Genomic DNA, 27,823 nt, shown 5'->3' with positions numbered 1-27,823 from the left:
CAGTGAGTCACAGTCTGCAAACATTTCAGACTACATTTCCTACAATGCAGCTTTAGATAACATCATCCAATTATTTATTCAGACTTCACCAAGCTCCTCTAGAGCTCCAGAGAAAAAAAAACTTTACAGATGACAAACTAACCACGGTGAGTGATCGTGTTCATGTGTATAATTTAAAAAATAAATAAATTGGGTGCCATTAAAAAAAATAAAAAAAGAGAAAACCCTAACATCACAAAAAGCTCTCAGAGAGAACAAGTCTCCACCAAGGCAGTTATAAAGGGAATAGTATTGTGTTTTATATATATTACTTTAGTTTTTTATTCTTTTTAAACACTCTTTAAGAAATGTACAGTACAGTAAAAATAATGCATTTTGGGGTGAACATGAGAGAAATGCACATGTGTAATATGTAAATGGGGTCAGGTGTTAAATGTGCTAAATTTAGATGCATACTAAAATATACCCAGTATAATTTCCTAAATGCTGCTGATACAAACAAAGGCAGTACAACACTGAGAATAGTGATAAAGATAAAAGATAAAAGTTTGACCTCTTCTTTGAGGTCCAAAGTAACATGAGATTTAGTAACATCAGTAACATGAGACTATATTATTCCTTTTACTCAGTTTTCAATACAATCAGTGGCAGTAATAAATACAGTTTATAGTTTGTTTAAAAAAATATTATTATTAATTCTTTGACCTTTAAATCAGTCTTTTGATACCAAAGGAGAGGTTAGAGGTCAAATTTGACATACTGTAAAAAGGTACTTTTGGTAAGCCACAATATGATGACAATACACACCTGTAAGAATCTTAGCTTCTGAGTTATAAAACTTTTTGCCAATTTTTCGACCAATCAGTAAGTTGACCTTGGTGGATGTAAGCCAAACTGTAACGAAGTATTAACATGACCCCACTTCAGAGTTCATTCAAAACTTTTCGAGCTATAGTGTTTACAGACAGATGATGACAGGCACGGATGCAGGCAAACTACCAAAAAAACTAAACACAACAACAACAACAACAACAACCACCACCACCACCTCCTCCTCCTCCTCCTCCTCCTCCGAGGCAATTAGGATGCCTAAGGATAAATAAATGTAAGTTGTTGTTCTGGCACCAGCAGTGTGGTTCACCTGTTGTTAGCCGGGCAAATAGCATCATTGATCCTCAGAGGTCAATAGCAGTGGAAGAAGACTGAATACCAGACAGAGCATGCTGCTCTAAGAAAAGAGTGAACCCCGTAAAACCTGCAGTTTGTAAAGTGAAACATGCTGAAATTAACGGCAACAATTTTCCACATTTAGCTCAAAACCTTACAAAAACATGTTCTTAACATTTAAAATTGTGTTTTAAATATGAAAAGTTACAAATATTATATTGTCGATATATATTATATGTCGTTAAAAAATGACTTGAAAAAACATGTTTTTGTAAGGTTTTGAGCTAAATATGGAAAATGTTGCTGTTAATTTCAGCATGTTTCACTTAACAAACGGCGCCCCATAGACACCCCCACCCCCCACAAACACCTTTATTCCAGGAATAATGGCGCTATAATAATTAATTTAGAGTATTTTGTTTTCAGATTTGAAACTATTTGAGCATTTAATGTCTTTTAATTGGCATTATTCTCCAGAAAGCCTTATGAATTAATTTTGGATTTTCTCAGTTAGGGTTTAGGCTCTACAGATTAGCGTCGAGGCAACACTAATCCCTGTCTGATACCGGACTGAGGGAGAGTTAAGTGAAAGGTGCGCAGACTGTGCTTTTAATCGAATGAACTCCACTGTAAACAATACTTGATGCAGAGGAACAACTGGACTAACAGAGGGCGACGACGGAGGAGGCCGTGTCTCTCACTGCCTCGGTGGTCTGATGGCGCAGGAGGCAGGGTGCAGTCTGCCGGCGGGGGCCCGGACTCCAAAGGCTATTTTGAAAAGTGAGCCCCTGTACGCACGCACACACACACGCACACGCAGCTGCTCGAAACCATGACAGAAGATGACGGACACAGTTGTCGCGGAGGGACAAGTCAAGTTTAGAGATGGAAAAAAGGTTAATTCCACATATTTGCGTCTCATTTTTCACTTTAAATGTGCTCCCATGCCTCTAGGCCAAATACAGGAATCTCCTTTGTGATTTACTTCTTTCCAAACTTCTTCACAGTGGAAGACTCGGTGGGTCGTTCTTCGGAAGCCCTCTCCGGTCGCAGGTTCGTGTCTTTTTTGGCTTCACTTAATTCCCACCCAGATTTTAACATTTCCACGGTGACACTACGATCTGTTGATTGATTCGTGTAACGATGCACTAAACTCTTTGATTTTCCTCCACTTAAACTGATACCAACTTGTCAGTTGGTCTCTTGGCTGTGCGCCACTGAGCGCGTAACGCAACGTATCCGCGTAAACACGTGCGGACATTGTGCAATGCATCAGGTCAATCGATCGAGTGAAGGTATTTTCTGTAATTGATCAGAAAAAAATTGAGTCTGGATATTAAATCCTGGAGGGGGACTTTTGGTGCCAGTTCGAATTAGGGTTAATAATTTGAAAACCTCCCAGTCAAAATCATAAACTGTCACAGTGCATTGTCTTCTCTGTAGCTTGCCATGACTGGGGGCGCATGTCTTGAAATCTAAACAGAGATTAATTTGAGATGCTGTGGAGACAGACATAGATCCTCTGAGCATACAAAAACATATGGCCCAGTGCGCTGCTGCTCTGTCCCTGGAAGAAAAAAATGGCAAGAGTGGTGGGAATAATGGGCAACTCTGCTCTGTACCCTGTGACTGTGCTTGTGTGTGTCAAAACCTGTGTGAGCTTGTGGCTCGCTTTCATTATAAGCTGGATCAATTCATTGTTTTAGGGTTTGTTATGACAGCTGTGCCATAGTAGACAGCAGGCATGCAGCAGGGATTACAACAAGTGACACTTGTATTATTCTGCTATTAAACACGAAATGTACTTTTGACTCTGTCGGCCTGTAATGTTTTTCTCCGCACGTGGTCAGACTGCCTGTCCTTGCTGGTGTATAAGAAGAAAGGGAAGGAGAAGGGCAGCGGCCACAAGGAGAGGCTGAATGTAACACTGGAGGTAAGTTAAGCAGCAGAACAAAGCCTGGCTGTCTCTGATCTCAAGTGCAGGTGCTCTGTACTGGTAGCAGCTCTTTAGTAGTTCTCCTTCACATAAATAAGTCTTTCTAAGCTACAGCTTTTAGGAGACTGCTGTCTCTTCTAGGTACTATAATGTAAATGCCACATGGATAGATAAGGGTAAAGTGGGTTTTGGAGTAAGCTGCTCAAATAGTCAAAAGGGAACTAAAGATGAATAGGGGCACTTTCTGAAAATACCCAATAGGGATGACTCATACTTATTTATCCTCTATATATTAAAAAATAAAAGCAACTTCAAAGTGCACATCATCAGTATCTGAATGAACTCTTTTGTAGAAACAATGTGATCTCATCAGTAAACTGACACCAAATGAACCGGAGGTTTACACACGCTCTTGTAAAATAAACAAGCTGTTTTCTCTGAATCGAGATCTCACTCGTTGATATTACAAATCTTTTTGAGCTTTGGTGTCATGTCACCAAAAAGCTAGAAAAGTATTACACCTGATGTCAGAATTTCATCTATCTGACCTGAGTTACTCCAGACTAGATCTGTTCCATCTCCATTCAATTTCTAAGGAGCATATCAGTAGTAAAACGCAAACTCTACCTTTGGTTTACTCTGCTTCTTCAGGGGATCTGTGGCGTGGAGCCAGGGCTCGGATACGATGGCGTGTCCTACACCCTCTCCATCCTTTGCTTGGCACACATGCTGGTCCTTGGGTTCAACAACCGGGACACCCTGCTGGCCTGGGATGCCCGCATCCGCTACAGCTTGGGAGAAGGTCAGTGGTTTGGCCTTGTGTAGGTGTAGCATTCTCTAAGTAGAATAGTAGCTCTAGTAGTTGTAGTTATTGTCTCATGACTGCTCATAAGAGTATTTTCCTTGATCTCTGTTGATCTGACCAGAAGCTTACTTTTAATAAAAAATGTGTGGAGAGGCAGAAATTTCAGCAGATTCTACAGACTTAATTGACTTATTGTCATTATTCACTGTTCAAATACTCCTTTTTAAAAATTTAGAGCATTGTATTCTTACTTATCTACTGAATTGAATTGAATTTCTCACACTGCAAACATTAAACTTTGAAAGTGATCCTCTGTGTGTAAACTTGTGTAAATACATCCCAATTTCCTCATTATAAGGGATATTGAAAAGTAAAGCAATGATAGAAATATATCACCGGTACAGTTTAAAAGGAAAACAAAAACTATTCCAGCCGAACATTTCAAACAGCCATAAATACGAGTGTTTAATCTATTATTTAAAACTCTCAGTTATATCTCAGTAGTTGGCCTAAAATCGTCCCGCTGAGAACTTTCAGAAACACTCTGATCCTGTTCAATGTTTCTCCTAAACTAGTCTTATTAACCATCACCAATATTAATAACTTATTGAAGCTCGGGTCTAATTTTGAACAGCCATGCTGTGAGATGAACTGATATTTCTTTTGAGCAGCACCAGCTGGTCCTATCACTGCTTATATTTCTAAACATTTCTCTGACCATGCAATTCATCCTCCTCCTCCTAAAATATCACCTTCAGGATATTTACAAATGTCCATCTTGTTCCTTAATGTTATTATCCACAAGCATTCTGATCCTCCACCACTACGTAGAAGTCACACAGTGTTATCTACCTTTGAAATCCACAAATGGCCGGTTCTTGATTTGCCTTTTAGGTTGTAATGTCACAGAGCATTATTTTTTTTGCCAGTCTAAGTATTAAGATTAAATCTTAGAAATATTTTGGGTTAACATCACTCAATAAAACTGAGCACTTTTGTTTTCTGGAAACTATCTCCCCTCAATTTACACTGCTGTTTAAGCTGCCAGTTTTTTAAAATTATTATTTTTATTATTTTGCTTTTGCCTGTAAAGCTCCCTTCTGTTTCACATTATTTCATCATTGGAGTATTTAGCTCCTCTCAAAGCCTCAAAGCCTGCTTGTTGCTCTAGCTCTTCGCTCAGGGCGACAAAGTGAGCTTGATCTATTACGTCTTTACATAATGTTTCTTTGAAAGTGTTTTTTTATAGATTTTTAGATGATTTATTTCGTGCTTAGTCACCTACACGGTGAAGGATAATTCCTATCATTTACTTGGCTCTTTCACTCCCATGCTTGTACTCTGTATGTGGCACTGTGCAGTACATGGCTTTGAGAGGGAGAGGCAGTCCTTGGCACCGCACTGGGGCCATCTGCACAAACTGGGCAATGACAAATTGCAGCCTGCCAGGCTTAAAAAACTGCTCAATCATTATTGCCACAGTCATCAGTTACGTGGTGCATATGTGTTTATGCACGTGTGTGTTTTTATGCTCCACCTCATTTGTTACGTGATGGATGTGCTGCACGATCAGTGGCACTTTAGTTGTCTGCAGCCTAAGTGATTCGAAGCCATCATGATTGCATGGCCATGAAACGCTCTTTTCAAATGTCTGTCTTTCTTCTCCCTGCCAGTCCACAGGTTTAGCGTCAACGTTGAACCAGGTACCAAACTGGAAAGCGGTCCTGCGTCACTCCACCTGTGCAACAACTTGCTGGTCCTCACCAGAGGCCTCCCTCCCGTCATCGTTGGCCACTGGAAGTTGTCGGCGTTACGTCGCTACGGTGCTGTGCCAAATGGCTTCGTGTTCGAGGGAGGGACTCGGTGTGGATATTGTAAGTATCTGGTGGACTGAGAAGCTTTAATTTATTTAGCCCTACAGCCTGCACCCAGAAATGAAACACTCTGACATTACCAAGTGAAAAATCATCACTCGCAGTGCCGTACTACATCACGTCCTTTGATGTTATTATTTGTTATGTTTTAGTGGATGATGTCAGATCAGAGATTACAAAACTTCAATGCGATCTCAGTCCCTCAGAATCAAAGACCTTTATATGTTCAGTCAGGTGAAATCTGACATTGTCGACATATAGACATGAAAGGGCTTGTACGTTGACAAAACAGGCCCACATTTATAAAGTGTTCTGGAGCTTTTGATCATGTTACATGACCTTCCTCAGCAGATGAAACTTCCCCTTTTGTCATGAAATTACAGATGTTTTTCTTCTTTTTCTCCATTCTTGACGTATTAGCCTAAGCTGAAAAGTTCATTTTGGAAACTGTAGTTGAGAAAACAGTTTCACTGTTCATTCAGTTGCTGTTGCGCTCATTGCTTTCAATCATATTCTATTGCAGTAATTTAAAGCTCCAAAAGAACTACTAAATGAACTGACAGTCCATTTAATATGTTTTTTAAAAATTTTTAAATATAAAATCATACAAGGTGTGAGCTCGAATGACCACAGAGAAAACTGTGCCTGGTTAATCACAGATTGTGCTCGTCCTCTAGAGACAACCCGAGTATATTCACGGAAATTCAAGGTCTCACTCACTCAAGTGGAAATTGCACACTGAAGGACGCAACAGAAGAAAGTCACCGCCCGTGAGAATTCATTCAGCCACCAAAGACAGATGTTCATCTTAACAATACTTGAAGCTCAACTTTAAAATCTAACCAACCGTTCTTTAGTTAATTCTTTGGTCCAGAAACAGTTGATAGAGTGCACAATCACAGCAGCAGTTCCACTTTTAAAAAGGTCTTTACTTAGGTTAATATAACCTCCTTTAAAGTTTGCTTCAGTGCTCACGGGTTAATAGAGCTGTCACACTAACGCTAACACACCTTTGCAAAAACGTGATTTATTACAAGTGTTTATAGCGTAACTATATCCACTTTCTATGTATGAACCCTCCACACTGCCCACCTGCCCACCAAATAATGGCATGTATGTGTGTGTTTGTGTTGTTGCCAGGGTTTAGATATCCTCTGAATGTCCAGCTCATGTGGGCATGAATGTAAAGAATGACTGGCAGCTTTATGTTTTTAGGTGGGGTGTGTGTGTGTGTGTGTGTGTGTGTGTGTGTGTGTGTGTGTGTGTGTGTGTGTGTGTGTGTGTGTGTGTGTGTGTGTGTGTGTGTGTGTGTGTGAATTAGAGAGGGAGGGGCCAGATACATGGACAAAGGTGATAATGGAACCTGTTTGAAGTTTTCAAGTTGCTGTCACCCAGGTATCTGGAAATACAAGATTAAATTTTTCATTTAGTTAGAACTCTTTGTCCTTGTATGCTGCTTTGCGATTGTCTGTGTTTTTGAGTGTGTGTGTGTGTGTACAAGAATAACCACAAGGTCTGGTTTCAGTGTTCTGATGAGCAACATCTATAAATACCAGTCACTCCCCTGTAGTGGACACTCAGCCAGTCACAAATTCCCTGGTGGCTGCATGTCCAATCATAGTTTTCCCCTTCATCTGATCTGCATATTACCCAGCAGTCACAGGGGCAGTAGGAAGAGACTCTCTTGGCATAGCACGAGAAGCAGAAAGATGTGAGAGTCGAGTAGGCAACTGACATTCCTTGCATGAGTGCAAGGTAAAGCGGAGTGTTAGTTTACATTTTCACATGTTTATTTGTAGTTGGTGAGTACATGTGACACGTCCACACCGAGCAGTAGTTTTGTGGAGTGCAGGCTTTCAACATTTCGCATCTAACTCTACCAGACACCTCGCCAGAGCTAATCTATAGAGGCTATAACGAAAACTGATATTTTTTTGCAGAATGAACATCATATTTTTGGGCCATGCCTTGTTCTCTGTAGATCCTCTTGTAAATGCTCTCATGAAACTGGAAACAATGCTTTGAGCCACACTTTAACGTCAACGAAGGAAGAGTGGTACAGTGGTTAGCATTCTCATATCTAGTGTCAGTGTCACTGCTGGTAGCATGAGGCGACACCTACAGATGTTGCACAGGCAATCCAGCTCCTCCAGGATGGCACATCAATACGTGCTACTGCCAGAAGGTTTGTCTCCCAACACAGTCTCAAGAGCATGGAGGAGATTTTAGGAGAGAGGCTGGAGATCTGTCAGAATACTAAAAAAAGACCTTCAGTGGCCCTCTGGTGTGAATGTCTCTGACAAAACCATCCAGGACCAAACTTCGCCTGTCGCCTGAGGGCCCGACATCCTCTATGGACCCTGCACCTACTGGCTAGCACTACTGGAACTGGCAGGTCTACCACTGGGACCCTGTGCTTTTCACATATTAGGTTCTCCCTGTGAACACATGACAGGCCTGAAAAGGTCTGGAGAAGCCATGGAGAATGTTATGCTGCTTATAACATTTTGTTGGTCACAGACCTCTACAGGCTAGAGAATGGCACACTGACTGCCAGGTATCAGGATGTGGTCCTTGGACTTACTGACAGAGCATACAGTGCTGCATCATGATCCACAACAGGGCCCGGCCTCTTGTGTCAAGAGTGCAACTTTTCCTGGATGTTGAAGAAATGAATACCATTAGTCCCTGGCCCACACCTGCCTGAACTAAATCCATTTGAACACCTCTGGGAAATTATGTTTTCATTGTTGCCAGGCATGCATACAAGCATGTGGGGGGCATACAAACCAGGCAAAATGGCCTAGCCTGCTGAATCTTTTTTCACTTTGAATTCAGCACTCTGCAGGCCGACAAATTTAATATCCATCAAATGACGTGGTATTTTTTCGTTCCTAACACATTACCCAGTCCATATCAGTATAAGTATCCAGCATGATATTTTTCCCAGTTGAGATCTAAAGTGTTTTCAAACTGTTCCCTGAATTTTGCTTAAGTTGTGTGTTTTCTGCTGCAAATATTGTGCGATTCCTTTACCACTCTATGCTTGGGGATACTTGGTAATAAAATATGAGTGTATTTAGCTCTACTCGAGTTATCAGTCTCATTAAATCTGTTCAGTAAGCAGAGGAAATTATACTGTTTATCACTCCGCTTTTAATCATGGACAATCTTATGATCTCTATTCATCATTGGAGAAATCACAGCGCTCTTTCACAGACCAGCAATTTTGTGTGGTCCTCTTTGTAAATTTTAAAGGTTCCCAGAAGATTATTATAACATCATCAGTGCAAAGATGTGCAAATGCATTGGAATAATTATGCTAAATGAGACTAACAGTTCTGTGGCCCTTTTTTGCTACAGAAAGCTGGTAGAACTGCTCTTGCTCTTGTCAAGTCCTGCAGTACTTTCTGCTGCATCTGCATTTTCAAAGTCGGCTTCAGAATTAAAGACATGCACTGTAGTAATGATGACAAGCCTTTTTAGTGTCATGGGCACTAATCATGCACACTCAGATAGCCAACAGACCAGGCGGTCCTTTGGGATAGCAGTAATCAGTAATCAGGTCTTCACGGTTGCCTGTTGGGTGTGTGCCTTGGGTTGTAGAGTCACATGCATGCACTTTGTAGCAGTGTAAAGTGATATCAGAGCCCCTTCTATTAGATGTGATAATGAGGCCACTGTGTTCTGTAACCGATGATGTTTGGAAGAGAGCCTGCATCTTAGCTGGATGGATATTTCCTGGCTTATCAGGGCCGCACATGTTCACGGCGACCTGGTTACACAGAAACTCACGCACATCCACACACGCGTCTTTATGCACACATGCAGAGACGTAAATGACGCTCCGCAGAGTTTGGATCGCCGTCAAGTCCTGTGATCCAGATAAAAGCAATTTTAAGCTCACATGCTATGTCAGCAATTGTTCAGTGCCTCTCAGTGGGTAATGGCACACCCACCCCGATCTTGTAGTATGTTAATGCACGTGTTACAGCATTTTTCTTTCGTGTCGTACATTGCACACTTGTTTCCATCCTTTAGTTTATTCCCTGTTCTCTTGATGAAAGGGCATTTTAAAAGTAAATCTAACTTTAGCAACTCTCTTGTCTTTTGATAAAGTGTCAAGTGATCCACAGAGGTTAAAATGTCTCTTGCTGTCTCAATCTGTCATTAGAAATGATTTTTTTCTCTTGAAGTGAAACAGTCAAAGCCATCGGGCATCCTTCAGTAGACTGGGTGTTGGATCAAAACCAAACAATGAAAATCCAGCAGATATTAAAAACAGACTGACTGACTGGACAAGTCTTCTTAAAATAGTTTTTAGTTAGTTTAGATGAACACAAATCCCCTGCACACAGGAATGTTTTTTTTCTTGTTTTCAGTGGAAAACGCCGCCGCAACAAGCAAATAAAAACCTGTTTCTTTGAAGATGAATTGTCATACAGCAGAGTTTTGTAAATTTGTGAGAAATAAATGAGAAGTGTGTACAAAAAGGTCTCATCGCTACAACAGCCCCAGAGATAATTGCAGAAAAAAAGAGTTTATTTCAACCTAACATATACCAGTTACTCTGACTGCTACGATGTGTCTTCTTTGTTTAAAGGGGGGCTAATATTATGCTAATTTCCACCTCCGTATTTTTTTTGTATGATTCATAGGTCTAATAGCTCTCACTCTCTCTCACACACATACACACTTTTTTAGCAAAGTGCTTGCTTTCATAGGTCTTGTGGTGGAAAACTGACTGAAGCAGTGTGTCGCTATCACGCTGTTCCACTGACTCAGGGAAAATGCAACACATAATTCAGCTAATGCATTTCCATTACATTTAATGTTCAGTGGTGATATAAACGAGAAACTCTTTTTAATTATTCAGTCTGAGGAGCCACACGGTCATCTGAAAGCATATTGTACCAGCGCTCCTTATTTATTAAAGGAGGGGGCACAATTTCTTTGTGACATTTGGGTTTTTCCTTTAAGAAAATTACTACTATTGAAAATACATTTAAAAGACTGAGTGGCATTATTTAGGACTGAATGATGTTATCATGCCAATAGATTGTGTGTACAATTTTCTGTTTGGGATTCTGAGCTGCTTTTATATTAACAGCAAACTCAGTTTCATACGTTGTTTTCTTTCTTAGCCAAAACCCTGAGTAATGCCTTGATTTATGGCTGTTTCCCCCCCTAAATGTTTGTAGCGTGAAGTTTTGATGTTACATTATTATTATTTTTTTTTTTTACTTATTTTTTCCCTTCCTTTTGTTTTCACTGACATCCACCTCTGTGTGGGTTTTATAGGAGAGTGGGAGCTTGAATTGATAGACATTTTATGTAACCTTTAAAAAAATAGCTTTGCCTTCACAGCAGGCTTCTGAACCACAGTGAATATTATTTGACCTTGTTTAAAAATGTTTCACTCAATATTTCAGCAATTTACTACAGCAGTTTTCTCACTTCTGCTGTCTGTTATATTATTTATTAAACTGCTTTTTATGGTATACACATTATCTCCTCTTCGCTTGTCCAGGGGCTGGTGTTTTCTTCTTGTCCTGTTCAGAAGGAGAGCAGATCAGTTTCCTATTCGACTGCATCGTCAGGGGCATCAACCCCAGCAGGGCACCACATGGCCTGCAACCTGACCTGCCAGGTAAAAACACTTAGAAACTGCAAACAGAACACAAGTGAAATTTGTCAGGAATATGTTTACAAAAGTGTGCAAGTAAAAAAATGTAGGTAAAAGATGGACAGGCCTTGGTGATAAGACTGTGGACAGCTGTTGTGGTGGTGATGTGTTTTACTTTAGTCCTTAATAGTCCCACATTTTCAGAGGATCAGAAATAATCAGTCTGTTTGTGTAATTTTATATATGAGCCCGAAAGCAATGCCAGTATAAGCTGGGATAGCTAGGAAGCTATTATTTCCATGTTTAGAAGAACAACTTCCAAACAAGTCAAGGACACTTGACTCGGTTTGTGACTTCCATGAAAAGATTTACCGCCTGTTTCCTGCACATGTTTAACATTTGTGTCAGGCGCCACAGTAACAGAAACACCACATGCTTTATGCCCCCAAGACTCATGCTGTAGATTAAGGGTGTCATTCCTTTGTGTGTGACTTGTGCTTTACTGTAATATATTTCTAATTCCACAGTAATTTTTGCTCCAGGAACTGAATAGAGAGTTTGAATAAACATTACCTTAGCATCAACGTATAATTTTTACAGTTTGTAGTGAAATGAACATTGACACAGCATTGCACATTAGCTAGCATTACTACACTTTTTCTGCATTCAAACTTAAAATAGTATGTCTTTTTTCACCCGGACCCATTTCCCCCCCAGTCATCCATCATACTGGAAGTCTCTGAAGAATTATTTATATCTCACATGTCAGTAAGCACAGCGCTGTACTGAAGTTTTATACCACTGAGGACAAATATCAGTCCTAAGACTTGTTCTTCTTTAACAGCAAGGGCTTTGCCAGCTTACTAGGACAGGTTTTTATCTGCGTTAACATTTGCATACTGAATCTATGCTTTTCCTCATATTCTCTGCCTGTTGTTGTTTCATTTCTTTGTGTATTCCCTCTTTAGATTAGCTGAATTATGTGAAATCATAGCCAGGAATAATAAATATTCTTGAACTCATGCATAAGTCAAACAAACAAAACAGAAGAGCCAGTGATTAAAAACATTGCTCCATAGCCCCCCAGTACTGTTCAGTAGCTCCAGAGGATACCTTTAAATATAGTGTTTAGGTAGGTCTATACATTTCTGAACAGTGACAAAAGTTGGAAACTATGTATAAGAATGACTCATGAAAATGTCTGTGTAGGTTCTCAGTCATCAAGGTCACGGCAGTACAAAGAGCCTGGAAAGAAAGAGACTGGACTTCTCTAAGTTTCTTTTTCCTTTCCAAGCTCCTTATACTCATGAAAATGATAAATGCAGTACTGTTCAGCTAAAGCTGCAAATTCTGCACTTTAAGCCCACATTCATTACATAACTTTATGCGCTACATATTTTATTTTTCGCTTACTATAAATCTATATTTAAAGATAAACATTGCAAGTGCAAATACTGGTATTGGAGTAAAACATGTGTACAGACAAACTAGGACTAGATCAAACAAAATCAGGGCAAATAGCTGTGTGAATGCGTTGAATATCTGGGTCAACCAGTTTGACAGGAATGGGGGAAAAATGAATTCCAGGTTGAAAATAAACCAAAGTTTATTCCAGCATTAACCAGCCTGCGTCATCAGCTATGAGGCCCACTGTAACCCCACTGTGACATTCAGTGCTGAGAACTGGCTATAATTAGTCAAGTAGCTACATTAGCAAATGTTAGCTGACACCTCACATAGTGTAGTGAAGAAACTTGGCATCTACATATTAGCATTAGCTGCTGGAGTCCAGGGAGTAGAGTTCCAGGTGTTAGGTTGTTGACACCTATACAAGCACCCACTGACCCACTGCAATGTGCGGACACTGGCGTGCACACACACTGGTGCGCACACACAAACAGGAGCCATGCTGCCCCTCTAACACTCACTCACCTCTACAGTATGTATATATAGCAGGAATTAGGAGTGTAATTAGCAAGGTTTTACACAAAATTAGTGTTCTAACAGATTGTCGAGGCGCCTATAGCGTCCTCGGGAGATGTTAAATTTACAAGCTGTTGAAAGAATTAGATGGACACACACACACATGCACACACACTCATATTTTAAAGAGCAGTCTGATAAATGCAGCAGATGTCTTACAACTTTAGTTTTGATTTTATACATTTTGTATTAAGATCACAGCAGCATCTGAAATATACTTAACACAATGAAACACTTTATTATTGTGCTTAAAAAAAGTCAAATGTCAATGGCCTGGTGTTTTATTCTGCAATGTAACTTCATGTGAAACTAAAAGCACACTCCACCATTCAGTAGAACCACCTTTCGTAGTAGTAACTTGAAGTATAATTTTCATGAACTTATTAAATCATCTCATTGTTGTGGACGAATTTCGGCCATGTCTTCTTTACAGTGTCGGTAGATTGAGGTTTGTAGGTGTGTCCTACCTTTCCGCCCTGTTTCTGCTCCCATCCCGATTTTTAGATTTGTTGCTGTCATCAACTTAAAAGCAAAAACAAAAACAATGAGCTAACATTTTTCATTAAATAGTAAAATGTCTCAGATTTCTGTGTTGTAAAGTATGGCTTAATGAGATTTGCAAATAACTGTTGTTGAAATCTCCCAATTCTTTGAATCTTTGGGCTGAAGGAAGGACAATACTCGGTGTATAAATGCTCAATCAACAATCATTTATTTCCATACAATTCAACAATAAGAGCATTACAACGTCCGGACGGGAGAGATGCTACCAGAGGGTCAGGCACATGTCTCAAAATGGTGACGGGTTGCTCAGCTTTTTATAGTCTCTAGTGGCCCCCAGCTAGTCGTAAAAGCCAAAACATCACATTTTTTCTCTGTTACAGCGCCTAAGTTATGACCTCGGCAGTTGTTTCTCTGCTTTCTGTAAGGTGGGGGTGTGGAATGTGGTCTATCTATCTCCCCTGTCTTTAGACACAGAGTCTCCTGCTTACAACCTTCTCTTCATGATTCAACAATTAAGCATGTCAAGAAAACAGTGTAACACATTCCCAGCAGATCAAGGATACAGAGTGATGCACATTTATCTAATGAACTAATATGTGAATATGTTCTGTTAACTCAAAAGTATAATGAGAACTACACTACATACAGCTCACACACTCTATATTAAAGGGTATAATGTGATCTACAGCAGTATTCTAATTCAACTACTTTGATTACATATATAAGGTAACATATAATAACAGAATAATCTAATACTGTTCATTCAATTATTTATTTACGTAGCAGATCCCAGTGCCGATCCAGCTTCAGCAGAGGAACGAATCAACCTCGAGGCATCAGTGCTGGAGAAAAGACTGAGCATGTTGTCTCAGTGCAGCTTAGCAAGCAGCACAGGTACGTTATTTTGTAAAGTTCACCTCAGCTTATACAGCCAACACATAACTCTTTTCATAATGTTTCATAAGGAAAAATTGCATCATCTGAGGACCTTCAGATGTTTCTGTGAACTATGAATCTCTTTCACGTTGTTGCTCCGTGCATATTTGGACCGCTGACCTGACCACACAGTCGTTTAATCCCTGCTCTATATTCATGCTGCTATTTCGGGATTTTCATCGTAATTATGTGTGTACATATGTGAATGTCAGTATAGTCAGAGCAGATGATTCATGTCTGCTGAGAGTTAGTGAAATAAATATTTCCTTTTCCTGCCTGCACTGATTAGCAGCACCTGTTAATGACCTGTACTGTAATTAATGAGCAGATGATTGAACACTGACTTCACAGAGTTGTAATAATTTGCCCACAGCACCAAGTTAAAGGTGTGATTTATATATTATTGATTAAACATCACTATCTGCAGTTTAACTTGGCGTTTGGTGCTTACAAACTGATTTATTTCAGTGTGTGTCTCACTTATTACTCATTACAGTCAATTACCTTTCTCTCCCTCTTCAGCCTCCTCTTACAGCTGCAGTACGTCTGTTGCTGGAGATGACCACAGCAGTATTTCCAGCTCTTCCTCCAGTCAATCAGATGCGAGCTATGGAAGCAGACTTCCAGTGTGGGCGGAGCCATTAGGCAGACTGCACCTCTCCAGTGAGACAGCTTCAAGCTCTTCCACGCTGAAAGCACTGGCCAGTTCAGATGACCGGCTTTATTCTGCTGTAGTGGGAGGCTCCAGGAGCCATCCCTCCTCCACCCACATCCATCCTCGCGGTCTCCATTACAGCGGGCGGCAGAGTTCATTAGACAGTGGGATTGGGATAGCAACAGGCAGCCACTCGTCTTACTCAGGGAGCTATTCCTCATGTACGGGGAGTCTGGACATGGCCAGCGGGGGAGTAGGGGAGGAATTTGGCTCGGTGGCCAGCCTTCCTCCTGCTCCTTCTTTTCCTTCCTCACCTCCTTCTGCACCACCGCCAACTCCTCCTTCTTCTCCTTTTCAACCCATGCTTATCCCAGAGGGGAACACAGCCTCCTGTTCCTGCTCCTCCAGATCTGCATCTCGTACATCTCGAAGGCATAGTGAAGAATACCGGATTCCCAGTCTGCTTAGACTGTGGTATGATACCCCCAGGAGTCTGCTCCGAGCTCAACCTCAAAAGAAGCCATGGTCCCACGGAGCCCAGTCTGAGCTCAGCAAAGACAATAAGAGCAGTGGAGATGGAGGTGATGGTCAGGGACAAGGAGGAGTGATGGCTCAGCGTCAAGTCATGATGCAGCGCTCACACTCCTGGGGTAGCGAGAGGGCGCCCTCTGTGGACAGTGAGGGGAGGGCCACACCCAGACCCTTGTTGGTCCCTGGAGGCTTGTTTAATGCAGAAAAGCAGGTACAGGGAGGGTCACAGTGTTTCACTCCCTCATTCTGTTCTCTCTGCTGTTTCCATAAAGAAACAAAACAAATGAAATACTAATAATTACCAATCATTAAGTTAATCACTCTTGCTAATCATGCTATACTTTGCCCCCACTAATGCAAATCTCCATAACGCACTAAATAAACCCACTATGGTGTATTTCTATTCTTATGCTATTAAAAGAGATCTTATGTAACTCTCCTGTGTAAATAGGCAAGAACGTGCTCCCAAGTAGAGTTTGGAAGTTATGGGAATAGGAAAGAGAGCAAGATGACTATAAGTGATATTCCTGAAAATCTGGGACCTGTTGTCAAAAATATTTAGCTCTACTAGAGTTGAGGTACCTCAGTGAAATTAGTAGAAAATAAATAATTCCCTGTCTAATAAAAGAAAACCTTCTGTGTTCAAACCCCTATTTGTGTGAAAGTACTGAAACATTATTATTTATTATTGCATTTAAAGAAGTATAGTCAATCATTTTGCAGAATAAGACCCCAAGTTACTAAAATACAACACAAAAATATCACTCGCCAGATTTTTTCCTGCTTTCAAAGAGACATTTTAATGTCATCATGTCTAGAAAACATATAAACAATTTCATCATGTAGTTTTTTTTTTTAATTTCAGCTTCATTTGTATTTTTATTTATCTTTCAACGGTAAAAGAATCCTCAGAAAACTTCCTGGATCAACGTCAAGTAAAGGTGAATCAAATCTGTCTGTAACTTAAAAAACAGACAAATCAACCACCTTAGTGCAGCAAATAAGCCTGAATCACATCCCTCAAAGGTTCAAAAACACTGGTTTTATTAATAAAATCTATAATGTTCTATTTTATGTTCTTTAATTAAAATAAAAATAAACCACAGCTGTTAATGCTGTGATATATATGCAACATCTGCAGAAAAAAGTTAAACTATTGTATTTACATCCACCTATCAATAATTCTATGTAGACCGAATACTCCAATTATCTATTTAGTATTTTTTCTCTTTAATGTCAGAAATTCTGTTGCTAGTAAAATCAAGAGGAAAAATATTTAAGAGCTTGGATTAAAACAGAAACTTGCAGTGGAAGTTAGTTGAAAGTGGAACACCAACACCTGCTAAAATATACCCTTAAACAGTAATTTGGTGACTTTTTTAGTGGGTTTTCTTTTTAAATTAATAGCACCAGAGATCTCAATTTAAGTCTATTTTAATAAGTCTATGGTCTATTTTCCTAAAGCACTTTTCCTCTGTTTGCCCTCTGCTTCACAGTATTACATAACCCTGCAGTGTTTGCAACTGATGCAGCAGCGCTTCAAGCAGCAATTATCTGGCCTTTTCACATAGACACCACTACTTGCTTTGGAACTAATGACTAACTTGGGTGGCTGCTTTTGTAATTGTGATTTACAGTACAGTCAATGCTTTAAAGGATCATTAGGAAGCTGAAAAAACTGTGGAGGGGAGAAAAAATCTGCCAGAGGAGCAGAAAAGTAGGAAGAATGAATTTCTCTATAAAATATTCTGTTCTGTGATTCAAGCTGAGGCGCTCTAGCATTGCAAACCCTTATCGATGTATCACAGGGCTTTAGGGACAAAACTTTTTTCCTTTCATTTGTTTTAAAATGTGATTTCTTTTTCGCTTCGTTCTGTTCTACAGTGCGGTGCTTTTCTGCACTTGCAGCATGCTTCCTGTGTCTCTTCCATATGGGCAGTTTAGGGTCCAAATGATTTTAGATGCCTTTGGCCTGAAAACCACAGGGTGAGGAACCATGGTGAGAAGACTTAGAAACAGGCAGAAGTATGTGTGAACCAAAGCCAGGTTCTTCTCACTGTGAGGTGACAGTTCCACCCGCTGAGCCACTCAATCGCCCATATAGGAAAACAAAATCAGTGTGGGTGTCTGTCGCACACCTGTCTCGAGCTGGCGTTGTTTTTGATTTTCATACTTTTGTCTGAAACCTCAAATGCTCTCAGAAGAGACTTTCCCACATTGTGTGTAATTAATTTTTTGATGGGTTGTGAAAAGCGCTTCCCCCTTGTAACAGGCAAATTATCATCAGAACAGGAGAGGAAACAGCATGTCTTGTGATTTCTGACAGGTTGTGTAGGAGTGTGTGTGTGTTCATTATACAGCGTGCATGCTGCAGAGAGTGAGAGGGAGCAAAGGGGACTGAAAAAGTTAATAAGTAGTGATGAAACTGGCTGAAATCCTCAGAGAGGAGAATCCCACTGTGTGAAACACAAATGAGTTTTCCTTATTTTCATTCCTCAAGAGTTGGTGGTTCAGTGTAGCAGAAACTCAGCGTCCTTCATGTTTGGTAATGGTTAGCAGAGGTGTGGACTCGAGTCACATGACTTGGACTCGAGTCAGACTCGAGTCATTAATTTTATGACTTTAGACTTGACTTGAAAAAATGTTCTAAGACTTGTGACTTGACTTGGACTTTTACACCAATGACTTGGGACTTGAATTGGACTTGAACCGGTTTACTTGAAAAGACTTGATATTTTACCCCAAATATAAAATTTAACATGCATATTATATGGAGATTGAAAATGTGACGTCATTCACGGGTAGAACCGCAAAGGATTCTGGGAACTCGTGGCAAGCGGTACTAGCGCACGCAGGCTTTCAATTAAAATCAGTCACACAGCGATAAAAAGAAACACAAAAATGTCAAGAAGCCGTTGTATTATTAACTGCAATAGCCGGTCGCATGACAGCCACGGGAAGCCGACGGGTAAAGAGATCGGTTGTTATCGGATTACGTCGTTGAAGAGAAATTGTTCAAACCATGTTTCCGAAGTAACAAAGAGGCGACTGGATTGCAGCCATTCAAAGATCAAATGTAACGTCCTAGAACACTCCAGCTCACAGGTTAGTCTGCTCCAAGCATTTACACAAAGGTCAGTCTGCTGTTGTAGTTAATGCGTCATTTTTCTTAACATAATTGGTGATATAGGTTACAAGCAAGTCTGGCGCTGAACAGAAATGGTCGCGCTATGCTCCTTTATTTATTGTGCATAAATAGTAAATTGTCCTGACACAATATTGTGTTTCGCTTCTGTTATTATGGTACACTGACAAAAACACATACTTTTATTCACAGGATAAAACAGGTTTTTTGTATCACTAATTGCCCAGTACGATTACAGCATACAATATTGTTGTCACTGCTACATTTCTGTGATGCTACCAGAAATTATTTCCACTACTAATTAATTACCGTTGAGCTCAAAGGTCCTATTAATAAACGGTTAAGGAATGTGTATTTATGAAGACGATTTGTGAGACTGGTAAATTTATGATACGTACGATGGTCTTTCGTTCTACACGGTGCATTTCAAGGTCCTGCACCCATCCGTCGGTAAACTGTACCTGGGCTTGTTGCAGTGACCGGAAGTTACTAAACTTCATGAGTGTATGCACTCACTCCAAGAACCGTATAATTATAAATATGCATATAAATATGCTAAGATGAGATAGCTGACTTCATCTAACTAGCAAATGTTGTCCAGGCTACGTTGGTGATACAGTTTTTTTTAATGTGTATGATATTTTTGTCATGCGATTTTAAAGCTGGTCCTACAACCGCATCCAAGAATAACATGCAGCGTATCTCAGAACTGTCGGTGAAAATTATTCTTGGAGCTAAGTTTAATTGAGCTGCATTTTAAAGAGGTGCAATTTCACAATTTGTGTATATTTTCTAAGTTCACTATTTTGTATGTGTTGAGAAAAACACAGATTTTAAAATTACATGGTCTAATATTTACATTTAGCATATAACTGCAACATTATTTCTTCGTTTGTTTTTTTTAAAGACTCGAAAGGACTTGAAATTCAAAGTTTCAGACTTGTGACTTGACTCGGACTTTTACACCAGTGACTTGAGACTCGACTCTGACTTGCCTGACATTACTTGAGACTTGACTTGAGACTTGAGGATAAAGACTTGAGACTTACTTGAGACTTGCAAAACAATGACTTGGTCCCACCTCTGATGGTTAGAATACCTAAATTCTAGGGGTGCAACGATTTTCGTATCGATATTGAACCGTTCGATACAGTGCTTTCGGTTCGGTACGCATATGTATGAACAATACAAAATTTGTAATTTATTTTATCAACTTTCCTTCTGACGATGCTGTCTGTGTTGAGCGCTCAGTGAATCTGCGTTCGACTACTCCGCCTAGGCTGCACTGTCGAGCGCAGATCCACTGACAGCATCGTCAGAAGGAAGAGCGCAGGGCAAGCTAGCGAGACAGAAGTTAAGCTCTCCTTGCAACATGGCAAATTGAACCTCCCCCACCCTCATTCAGATCTGGCGTTTGGAATTATTTTGGTTTTCATGTGACGTATGACCCTGAAGGTAAGCGCGTCATGGACTAAAGTAAAACAGTATGTTGGATGTGCCACGCAATGCTCAATTACATGGGTGGGAACTAGTGTGTTAGCGCAGTTAGCTCGTTAACGTGTTGGCCGTCTAGCCCCAAGCAGGGGTAGCTCGTTAACGGAGATTTGCCGTGTTGTGGCGTTAACGTCATTTCAACGAGATTAACGCTGGCAGCACTAGTGGGAACACAACGAATATGACTGCAAATTTACGCCGACATCATCCTAGTGCAAAGACAAGTGGAAGCAGACAAAAACAACAAGCATGCATGCTACAAACTTTACCCGAGTCATTTAGACAGCCGTTAGCACATGATTCTCCTTATGGGGACCTGATATGTTTAATATTGTGGCGAGCTCAGACAAGGAGGAGACGGAGGTATCGTTTGGTCTTGCTTCCCGTGAGCTAGCCAGGGAGCACAGCCGTTTATTGACATCTGCAGAAGAACACTGCCGCTAGCTAACTGCTCAGCGCAGCAACCGCACAGCAACAACAACACACAGAGCGCCCTCTGACCCCGGAAGGACACACCGTCGCAGCGAGAGGGCGTCACCGGTCACTATGGCAACATAAACAAAACATAACTGTACAAACAGAACCCGAACAGCCCTGACCCGCTACATAGTCCCCACCTAAGGGGTCAGTCGTCCCCGACGACCCCATTACCCCACACAAAGTCCTGCAAATGTCCAGGTGCCTTCTTTTGGCGCACCGGCCGGTCACGACCGGCGGGGGAAAAGTCACTCGGGTCAGAACATGGGGTGCCACCATCATCCCACTTCTGACACCAATGTGGCGAGCTCAGACAAGGAGGAGACGGAGGTGTGGTTTGGTCTTGCTTCCCGTGAGCTAGCCAGGGAGCACAGCCGTTTATTGACATCTGCAGAAGAACACTGCCGCTAGCTAACTGCTCAGCGCGGCAACCGCACAGCAACAACAACAACAACACACAGGGCGCCCTCTGACCCCGGAAGGACACACCATCGCAGCGAGAGGGCGTCACCCGTCACTATGGCAACATAAACAAAACATAACTGTACAAACAGAACCCCGAACAGCCCTGACCCGCTACAATATGCTGCTGAGAATATAGCCCAGAAGAAGCATATAGTATAGCTTTAGCGTATAGTATAGATTTTGGAAAGAGCCATTTCTCTGTAATAAACTCTCTTTTCCAAAGATGAGTGATTCCTCAATCAGATACAGGGCTGGCAAAATCGCTAGCCCGACGTCCCGGGGCTAGCGATTTTTCCAGTCGGGCTACCAAAGATCTATCTCTGCCCTGCCCGTCGGGCTATTGTAAGAAGGAAAAATATATTTCAATGCTTTTGCATTCTTTCGGAAATGTAGCTGGGTAATTATGTCATTGGCATCGGTGAGCCACTGCCAATATGTGACATATTGAAATCGCGTTTGAATTTGCGCTTGTTTTTTGCTTTCACTTTGCAATCGCGCACTGTGTATAGAGAGCGACAGCACTGATCTGTGAGTGATGATAATTTGCGCACCAATTCCTCTGACATCGTCTTATCAATCGTTAGCTTACTATGCAAACATGACAAGTGAAATCTCCCGCAGCAAGCTTAAACATGTGAGAGGTTGATCGCGCAGAGAATCGCTGAGCGTTATGTGAGTGCGTGTGTAAAAGCAGCAGGATATATATTTTAGTTCTGCTGAGCCAAATAAGACAGGTCAGGGTGAAGAAGTGACAGCCAAAGAAAAGCTTACCACAAAACGGAAAAGTTATGACAAATCAGACTATAAGGCAAAAAGAAAGTGCAGCTTTATGGTTTCATGGACAAAAGAATTTCTGTGGCTGCAACCAGGGCTGCACATAAGTGGTCCGCAGGTGCGCATTCGCTGTCAAAAACCCCCCCAAAAAACGCGCACAAGATATGAAGTTGCAACGCGTGTTTGCATACATAAGATTTTCTGGAGGAGGACAGACATTTATTTAAAACTCTTAAAGATGTCGAAGAAGCTCCTTTAAGCAATTACTTTGGTGTTCCTCCACCTCCAAAGAAATGTCAGAAGGAGTCCGAACCACAAAAGAAGCGCGTATTCTCGGAAAAGTGGTTGCAGGAGGTGAGCTGGCTTCAAACAAATGATGAACGCACAGAGATGTGGTGCGGAATGTGCCGTGAAAATCCCACTCTAGCGGACAAAAACAGTGCCTTTTATATGGACGCAAACACGCGTTGCAACTTCTTATCTGGTGCGCGTCTTTTATTTTGACAGCGAATGCGCACATGCGGACCACTTAACACTTAACTTAACATAATGTTCTGCCGGGTGTGTTGTTGGTTTTCTCTCGATTTCTGAGTCGACAAGCGCCTTTGTTACTGGGACCAGTCATTTTAAGAAAGGCCCCCATTAGAACCCATGAGAAATGCAAGAAATGCATTATTGCTCAGTCTGCAATATCTTTCCCAGAACAAACACCAATTGCAAATCACATACTAAAAATAAACCTGAAAAATCTGTTTAGAACAGCGTACTATGTTGCAAAGAGTGAACTACCACTGGCAAAATTTAGCAGTCTTTGCAAACTTCAAAAAGCAAATGTCCTAGATCTTGGTTCCACTTGTCTCTTACCCGAGACTTCAGTGGAAATTTCAAATTCAGGATCTGACACAGACTGATTCATGTCCTACACAGTTCTTACAAGTTCATAGAAATTTCTGTTCAATTAGAACCAAGTATTTGAGTTGATGATTGTAATTTTTATACAATGTTGTAATTTGTTTTTCAACAATTTTTTGATTAATGTTTTGTTTCCTTTACAATATTATACTTTAATGTATAATATTGTAAAGGAAACAAAACAGGAAACAAAACATCAATCAAAAAATTGCTCTCTTTTTTTATTCGGGCTACTTACATTTATTTTGGGCTACCAAAAACTGAAGAGTCCCTGCCCGAAGGGCTACCAGGGGTTTTGAAATTTTGAGAGCCCTGAGATATATTTATTTTTTAATTACTTTTGTTTCAGCAACATTAAATTTAAAAACTGTACTTTTGAGTTAAAATATATATTTATAATTTTAATAAATGACAAATTAAAAAGGCATGAACATTTTTTTTGTATCGAAAAAATATCGAACCGTGACACCAAAGTATCGAACCGAACCGTGAATTTTGTGTATCGTTGCACCCCTACTAAATTCACGTGTACCATCATGTCTGTTGAGACAGACTGTATGATGGATAATATCTGTGAAACTCCAGCCTGCTGTGTTATTAGCTGCTGAGGAGAGGAGTCTGAGCCAGCTATCCTTTAGTCTGCCTCTAAAGATGTCAGCTCTAACCTCTCAGCTCTGCAGCTTTTTTTCCTCTTCACCTCTTGTTCTCTGTTCCCCCTTTTCCTAAGTCTTTCTCCAAACCAGTTTATTTTCAAGCCTCTTTGGCTATAGCTATTTTGCCTCCCTCCTCTGCATCCCCTTTCTCTGTACCTTAAAATCATGCCTTTTTCCTGAATTTTGCAGTAAAAGCAATTAACCGAGCCTTGACAGTATGTCCTCTTATCTCCCACCCAGTGCAGTCATGGTTTAGACAACTACATTACACAAGAGCAGTGGCGGTCAGTGAGGAACACAAGCTACACGCAGGTAAGATTGCATCTGCCCATTTTGGCTTGTGCAGGGCAGGAGCCATAAAATTACTTTTGTAAGATTAAAGCAGGTCTTCAGCTGCAAGAATACTCTGCCCTTTGGAATTAGAAGGGTTTCTGCACTGATTATCTCTAATGATTGCATCTTCAGTCACAATGTTAGAAAAAACAAACAAACAAACCCCAAATATGTATAAAAGCCAGGGGGAGTAGAGCTATTACCATTTAGTCAGCTGTGATAAAATAAAGAGGTTCACCTCACACAGATGTTGCTCCCAACACAAGTGTATTGTTTTTTTGTTTTGTTTTGATGCTATAGAATTAGATTTACTATAGAAAATTCAAATTCTGCTCGGAAACAAACACTGTAAATAATAAATATTGTTAGTGGAAATGGCAGACATTCGGTCTTCTGTTCATGTATTTAAACAAGCATCCTGCAGTGACTGTTTTGACCTTTCCAAAAAGCAAAGTGGTCATTAAAATTCAAATGAACTAATAACACTCAGACAGTTGTATTTTAAGGTCTTTAGAGACTTGCACAGTGATCAGACGGGTATTTGGACCATTTCTCTGGTCTCATAAATAGATCTTGGATGTCTAACCTGAACGACTCTATCCACATCATGCCACAGCATCGATTGGGTTAAGGTCACGATTCCTTGAGTTGGCGATTCACAAGCATTCATTTTCTTCTTTTTCAACCTTTCATAGTTACAGTAATTGGTTTAATTGTTATGTGAATTACTGGCCTGAGGTACCAAAGCAGTCCCAAACAATATATATGTTGTAATCTACAGATGTGAGGGCTATAGGTCTGTAGTCCATGAGTCTGTCTATATCAGTCTTTTTGGGCATAGAAATGATAGCGGAGGCCTTCAGACAGGTGGGAACGGTGGCATGAGTCATGGAGAGTTTGAATAACCTGATGAGGATCCCTGCCAGTTGGTCCGCACAGGCTTTAACCACAGTCCCTGGGATGCTGTCCGGCCTTCCGGGATTCACCCCAGTCTCCTCCTGACCTCATGTTCCTGGAGGTACAGGGGGGATGTGCTGGGTGAAGGGGAGGTGGGGAGCAGGGTGAGTCGTGGAGGGGTGGTCTCAAACCAAGCAAAAAAGGTGTTGAGCTCCTCTGCAAGTTTGAGGCTGCTGTTAGATGCTTGTGCTGTTTCTACTCTTGATAGGATTGGCTGTCCACCATTACACGAAGAGCACGATGCTCAGTACTAAAGAACTCAAAGGTAAAAGCTCAAAGCGCCCGCAGCAATCTCTTCACATTAAAGTCTCTGTGTATGTGTCCACTATAAGAAAAAGGAAAAGTGTTAAAGGAAGGTCACTACAAACAAAATTACTGCTCTCTACATAAACATTTCAGTCTGATTCAACACTGCAAAACACTGACTGCTGAATGTCTTTTGAAATAACTTAATTTAAAAGAAAAAGGCAAAACACACCAAAATCCTAACTGTAAAGCATGGTGGCAGGGGCATCATGGCTTCGGCTGCCTTGCTACCTCAGGGGCTGGTCACACTGGGATTATGGAGGAAATTTAACAGAAAAGTGTCAAAGCTGTAGTTTATGACCTGAAGTGTGGGCAGCTAAGGTGATCAACAAGAAAACAACCCAAAGAAAAGAAATAAACCAAAAGAAAGGAACTGTTATCAAATGGTCAAGCACTGGCAGGTACTGACCTTCATTTTAATGAGCTGTTCGGACATGACCCGAAGAGTGTTTTTAAATCAAGACATCTCAGAAATCTTTGTCCTGTTTAACCTGCTCATCATCATACAGGAAACATCTGATACAGGCTGCTGCAGCTAAAAGAGGCTTAACGAGTTACCAAGTTAAGAGCTGACTTCTTCCATCTGGGCTGTAAATAATCACTACTTGTCTGAAATGAAGACAAAAATACAACTGCTTTTTGGTTATTAGTCAAACTGAAAAACTTAAAACATCAAGTTTTCATTAATATCTCTATACCTACACAACGTTTATGCTCGAAAAGGAGTAGAATGAAGTTTTAACTTTAAACCCCCCTTTTTCAAATTCCATTATTTACTAATCAATATTCAATCGATTATCCCAATGAACCAAAGCAGATACCCTTAGGCAAGGTTATGGACATGGATTCAGAGAGATGCAGGTTCCGAATTCTGCTTGCAGTGTGTCTAAAAGATGTGTGCATAGTATGTGGATTGTAATGTAGTGTCCCTGCAGATAAGCCTGTGGGGGTCACAAAAAGTTGGCAGGCAAACGAATTCTAGTCTACGCTGAGGCTATAGAACGCCTTTTAATAGTGACGTCTCAGACGAACAACAGTGAGCGCAGTAGCCCCACCTGCTGTTCACACCTTCTATTTGCAAGCACCAGCCAAGCTTGAAGACGGGCTTTAAAGAGTGGTCTTAAAAGGGTCTTAAACATTGAAACATCGCATTTCAAAGTGAATGAACTGAGAGGATGCATAAAAAGACAGTAGCAGAGTTGCTACTCTTGCAGAGTCCAAGAATCAGTGTATGGAGCTGATTATGGGCATACTAGGCCCCTTTAAGGCCATTAATAAGCATAATTGCATGGTACTTTAATACTCTGAATGGACGACAAAACGCAGCTTCGAATGTTTGTCTTTAAAACTGAGCTGTAAATTGAGACGTTTTTGATTCAATTCAAAAGCACTTTAAGGGAAATCTTTAAAATAATTGTTTGTGTCCCGTATGTTTTAGACTGACAGCTCTCCACTGATGCACCTGACACCTTCTGCAGATTCACAAGGTGTGTTTGTTAATGAAACTGTGTCCTTATTTCATTAGAAGCACTGCAAGATTCTTCCTCCATACAAAAACGTTCTTTCCCCAGAAATGTATTTATATTGTAAATATATGTTTGCAGTTTGCAAATGCAGTTCAGGAAACACAGGCTATATTAATCCAAGTACTGCACTGATGTACAGTTTTATTAATGTACTTTAGATGAGTACTTTTTTGCTTCCACTCCAGTACATTTTAATGAGAAATTATGTTTCAGTACATTTATTCAAAGGGACAATTATCAGTTACTTTCACTTAAAAAGTGAGAGTTTAGCAAATATGAGTCACCGCTGAGACTGAACTACCCAACTGAAAAGGCTGTTAAAAATGACCTTCACCTAAAATGGTGAAATAAATACATGCTGTCTATGGATCAGTAATAATAATTACATAATTTAACTACGTCTGCTGGAAATATTAATAGATGTTTAGCTGATTAATGTTAAATAAGAACTTAAGGGACTGTTTTTTACATCATTACTTAATGTATACTGCATACTGAATGTTTGAGTCTAATCCTAGTGTCCTAAAAATGTGTTTCCAGACTCTCCTCTCTGTATCAGGGAGGAACGGCACGACAGCAGTGACATCAGTTCTAAGCTTGCAAGTCTGAAGAAACTGTTGCCATCTCTGCTCTTGCATGCCCCTCCACCACCTCCTGTCCCACCGAGCATGCACAGACCAACATCAGCTTGTGGTAAGAAAATTTGCAATAAATCAAAACATCTCATGTTTTCCTGGTGTAACAGTTTTGTTGTTGCTATACTG

The 27,823-nt window shown here is 40.6% G+C and overlaps 1 protein-coding gene and 1 long non-coding RNA gene across 6 annotated transcripts in view; one reads left to right on the top strand and one right to left on the bottom strand.

Moving 5' to 3' along the window:
* Positions 1–1,961: 1,961 nt before the first annotated feature.
* The window catches only part of dok7b (docking protein 7b), a 46,342-nt gene continuing 20,480 nt past the window's right edge, over positions 1,962–27,823 (top strand). For 3 of the 5 annotated variants that reach the window (XM_080881436.1, XM_080881434.1, XM_080881432.1), the window contains exons 1-11: positions 1,962–2,063; positions 2,175–2,220; positions 3,018–3,100; positions 3,755–3,905; positions 5,582–5,782; positions 11,313–11,432; positions 14,679–14,789; positions 15,354–16,228; positions 24,178–24,249; positions 26,972–27,020; positions 27,600–27,752. In XM_080881436.1, coding sequence (XP_080737562.1) covers positions 2,010–2,063; positions 2,175–2,220; positions 3,018–3,100; positions 3,755–3,905; positions 5,582–5,782; positions 11,313–11,432; positions 14,679–14,789; positions 15,354–16,228; positions 24,178–24,249; positions 26,972–27,020; positions 27,600–27,752 — 1,915 coding nt within the window. In that variant the 5' untranslated portion in view covers positions 1,962–2,009. The remainder of the gene's footprint in view (positions 2,064–2,174; positions 2,221–3,017; positions 3,101–3,754; positions 3,906–5,581; positions 5,783–11,312; positions 11,433–14,678; positions 14,790–15,353; positions 16,229–24,177; positions 24,250–26,971; positions 27,021–27,599; positions 27,753–27,823) is intronic. The other 2 variants (XM_080881433.1, XM_080881435.1) reach the window with 2 other exon arrangements.
* LOC308396261 lies at positions 11,314–15,473 on the bottom strand. The gene is made up of 3 exons (XR_013971538.1): positions 15,336–15,473; positions 13,859–13,913; positions 11,314–11,449 (listed from the first exon to the last, which is right to left on the bottom strand). It is a non-coding gene; the product is annotated as an uncharacterized lncRNA (long non-coding RNA).

The sequence above is a fragment of the Rhamphochromis sp. 'chilingali' genome (genome assembly GCF_963969265.1).
Source record: "Rhamphochromis sp. 'chilingali' genome assembly, chromosome: 4".
NCBI lineage: Eukaryota > Metazoa > Chordata > Actinopteri > Cichliformes > Cichlidae > Rhamphochromis > Rhamphochromis sp. 'chilingali'.
This window is presented reverse-complemented; position numbering and strand designations above follow the sequence as displayed.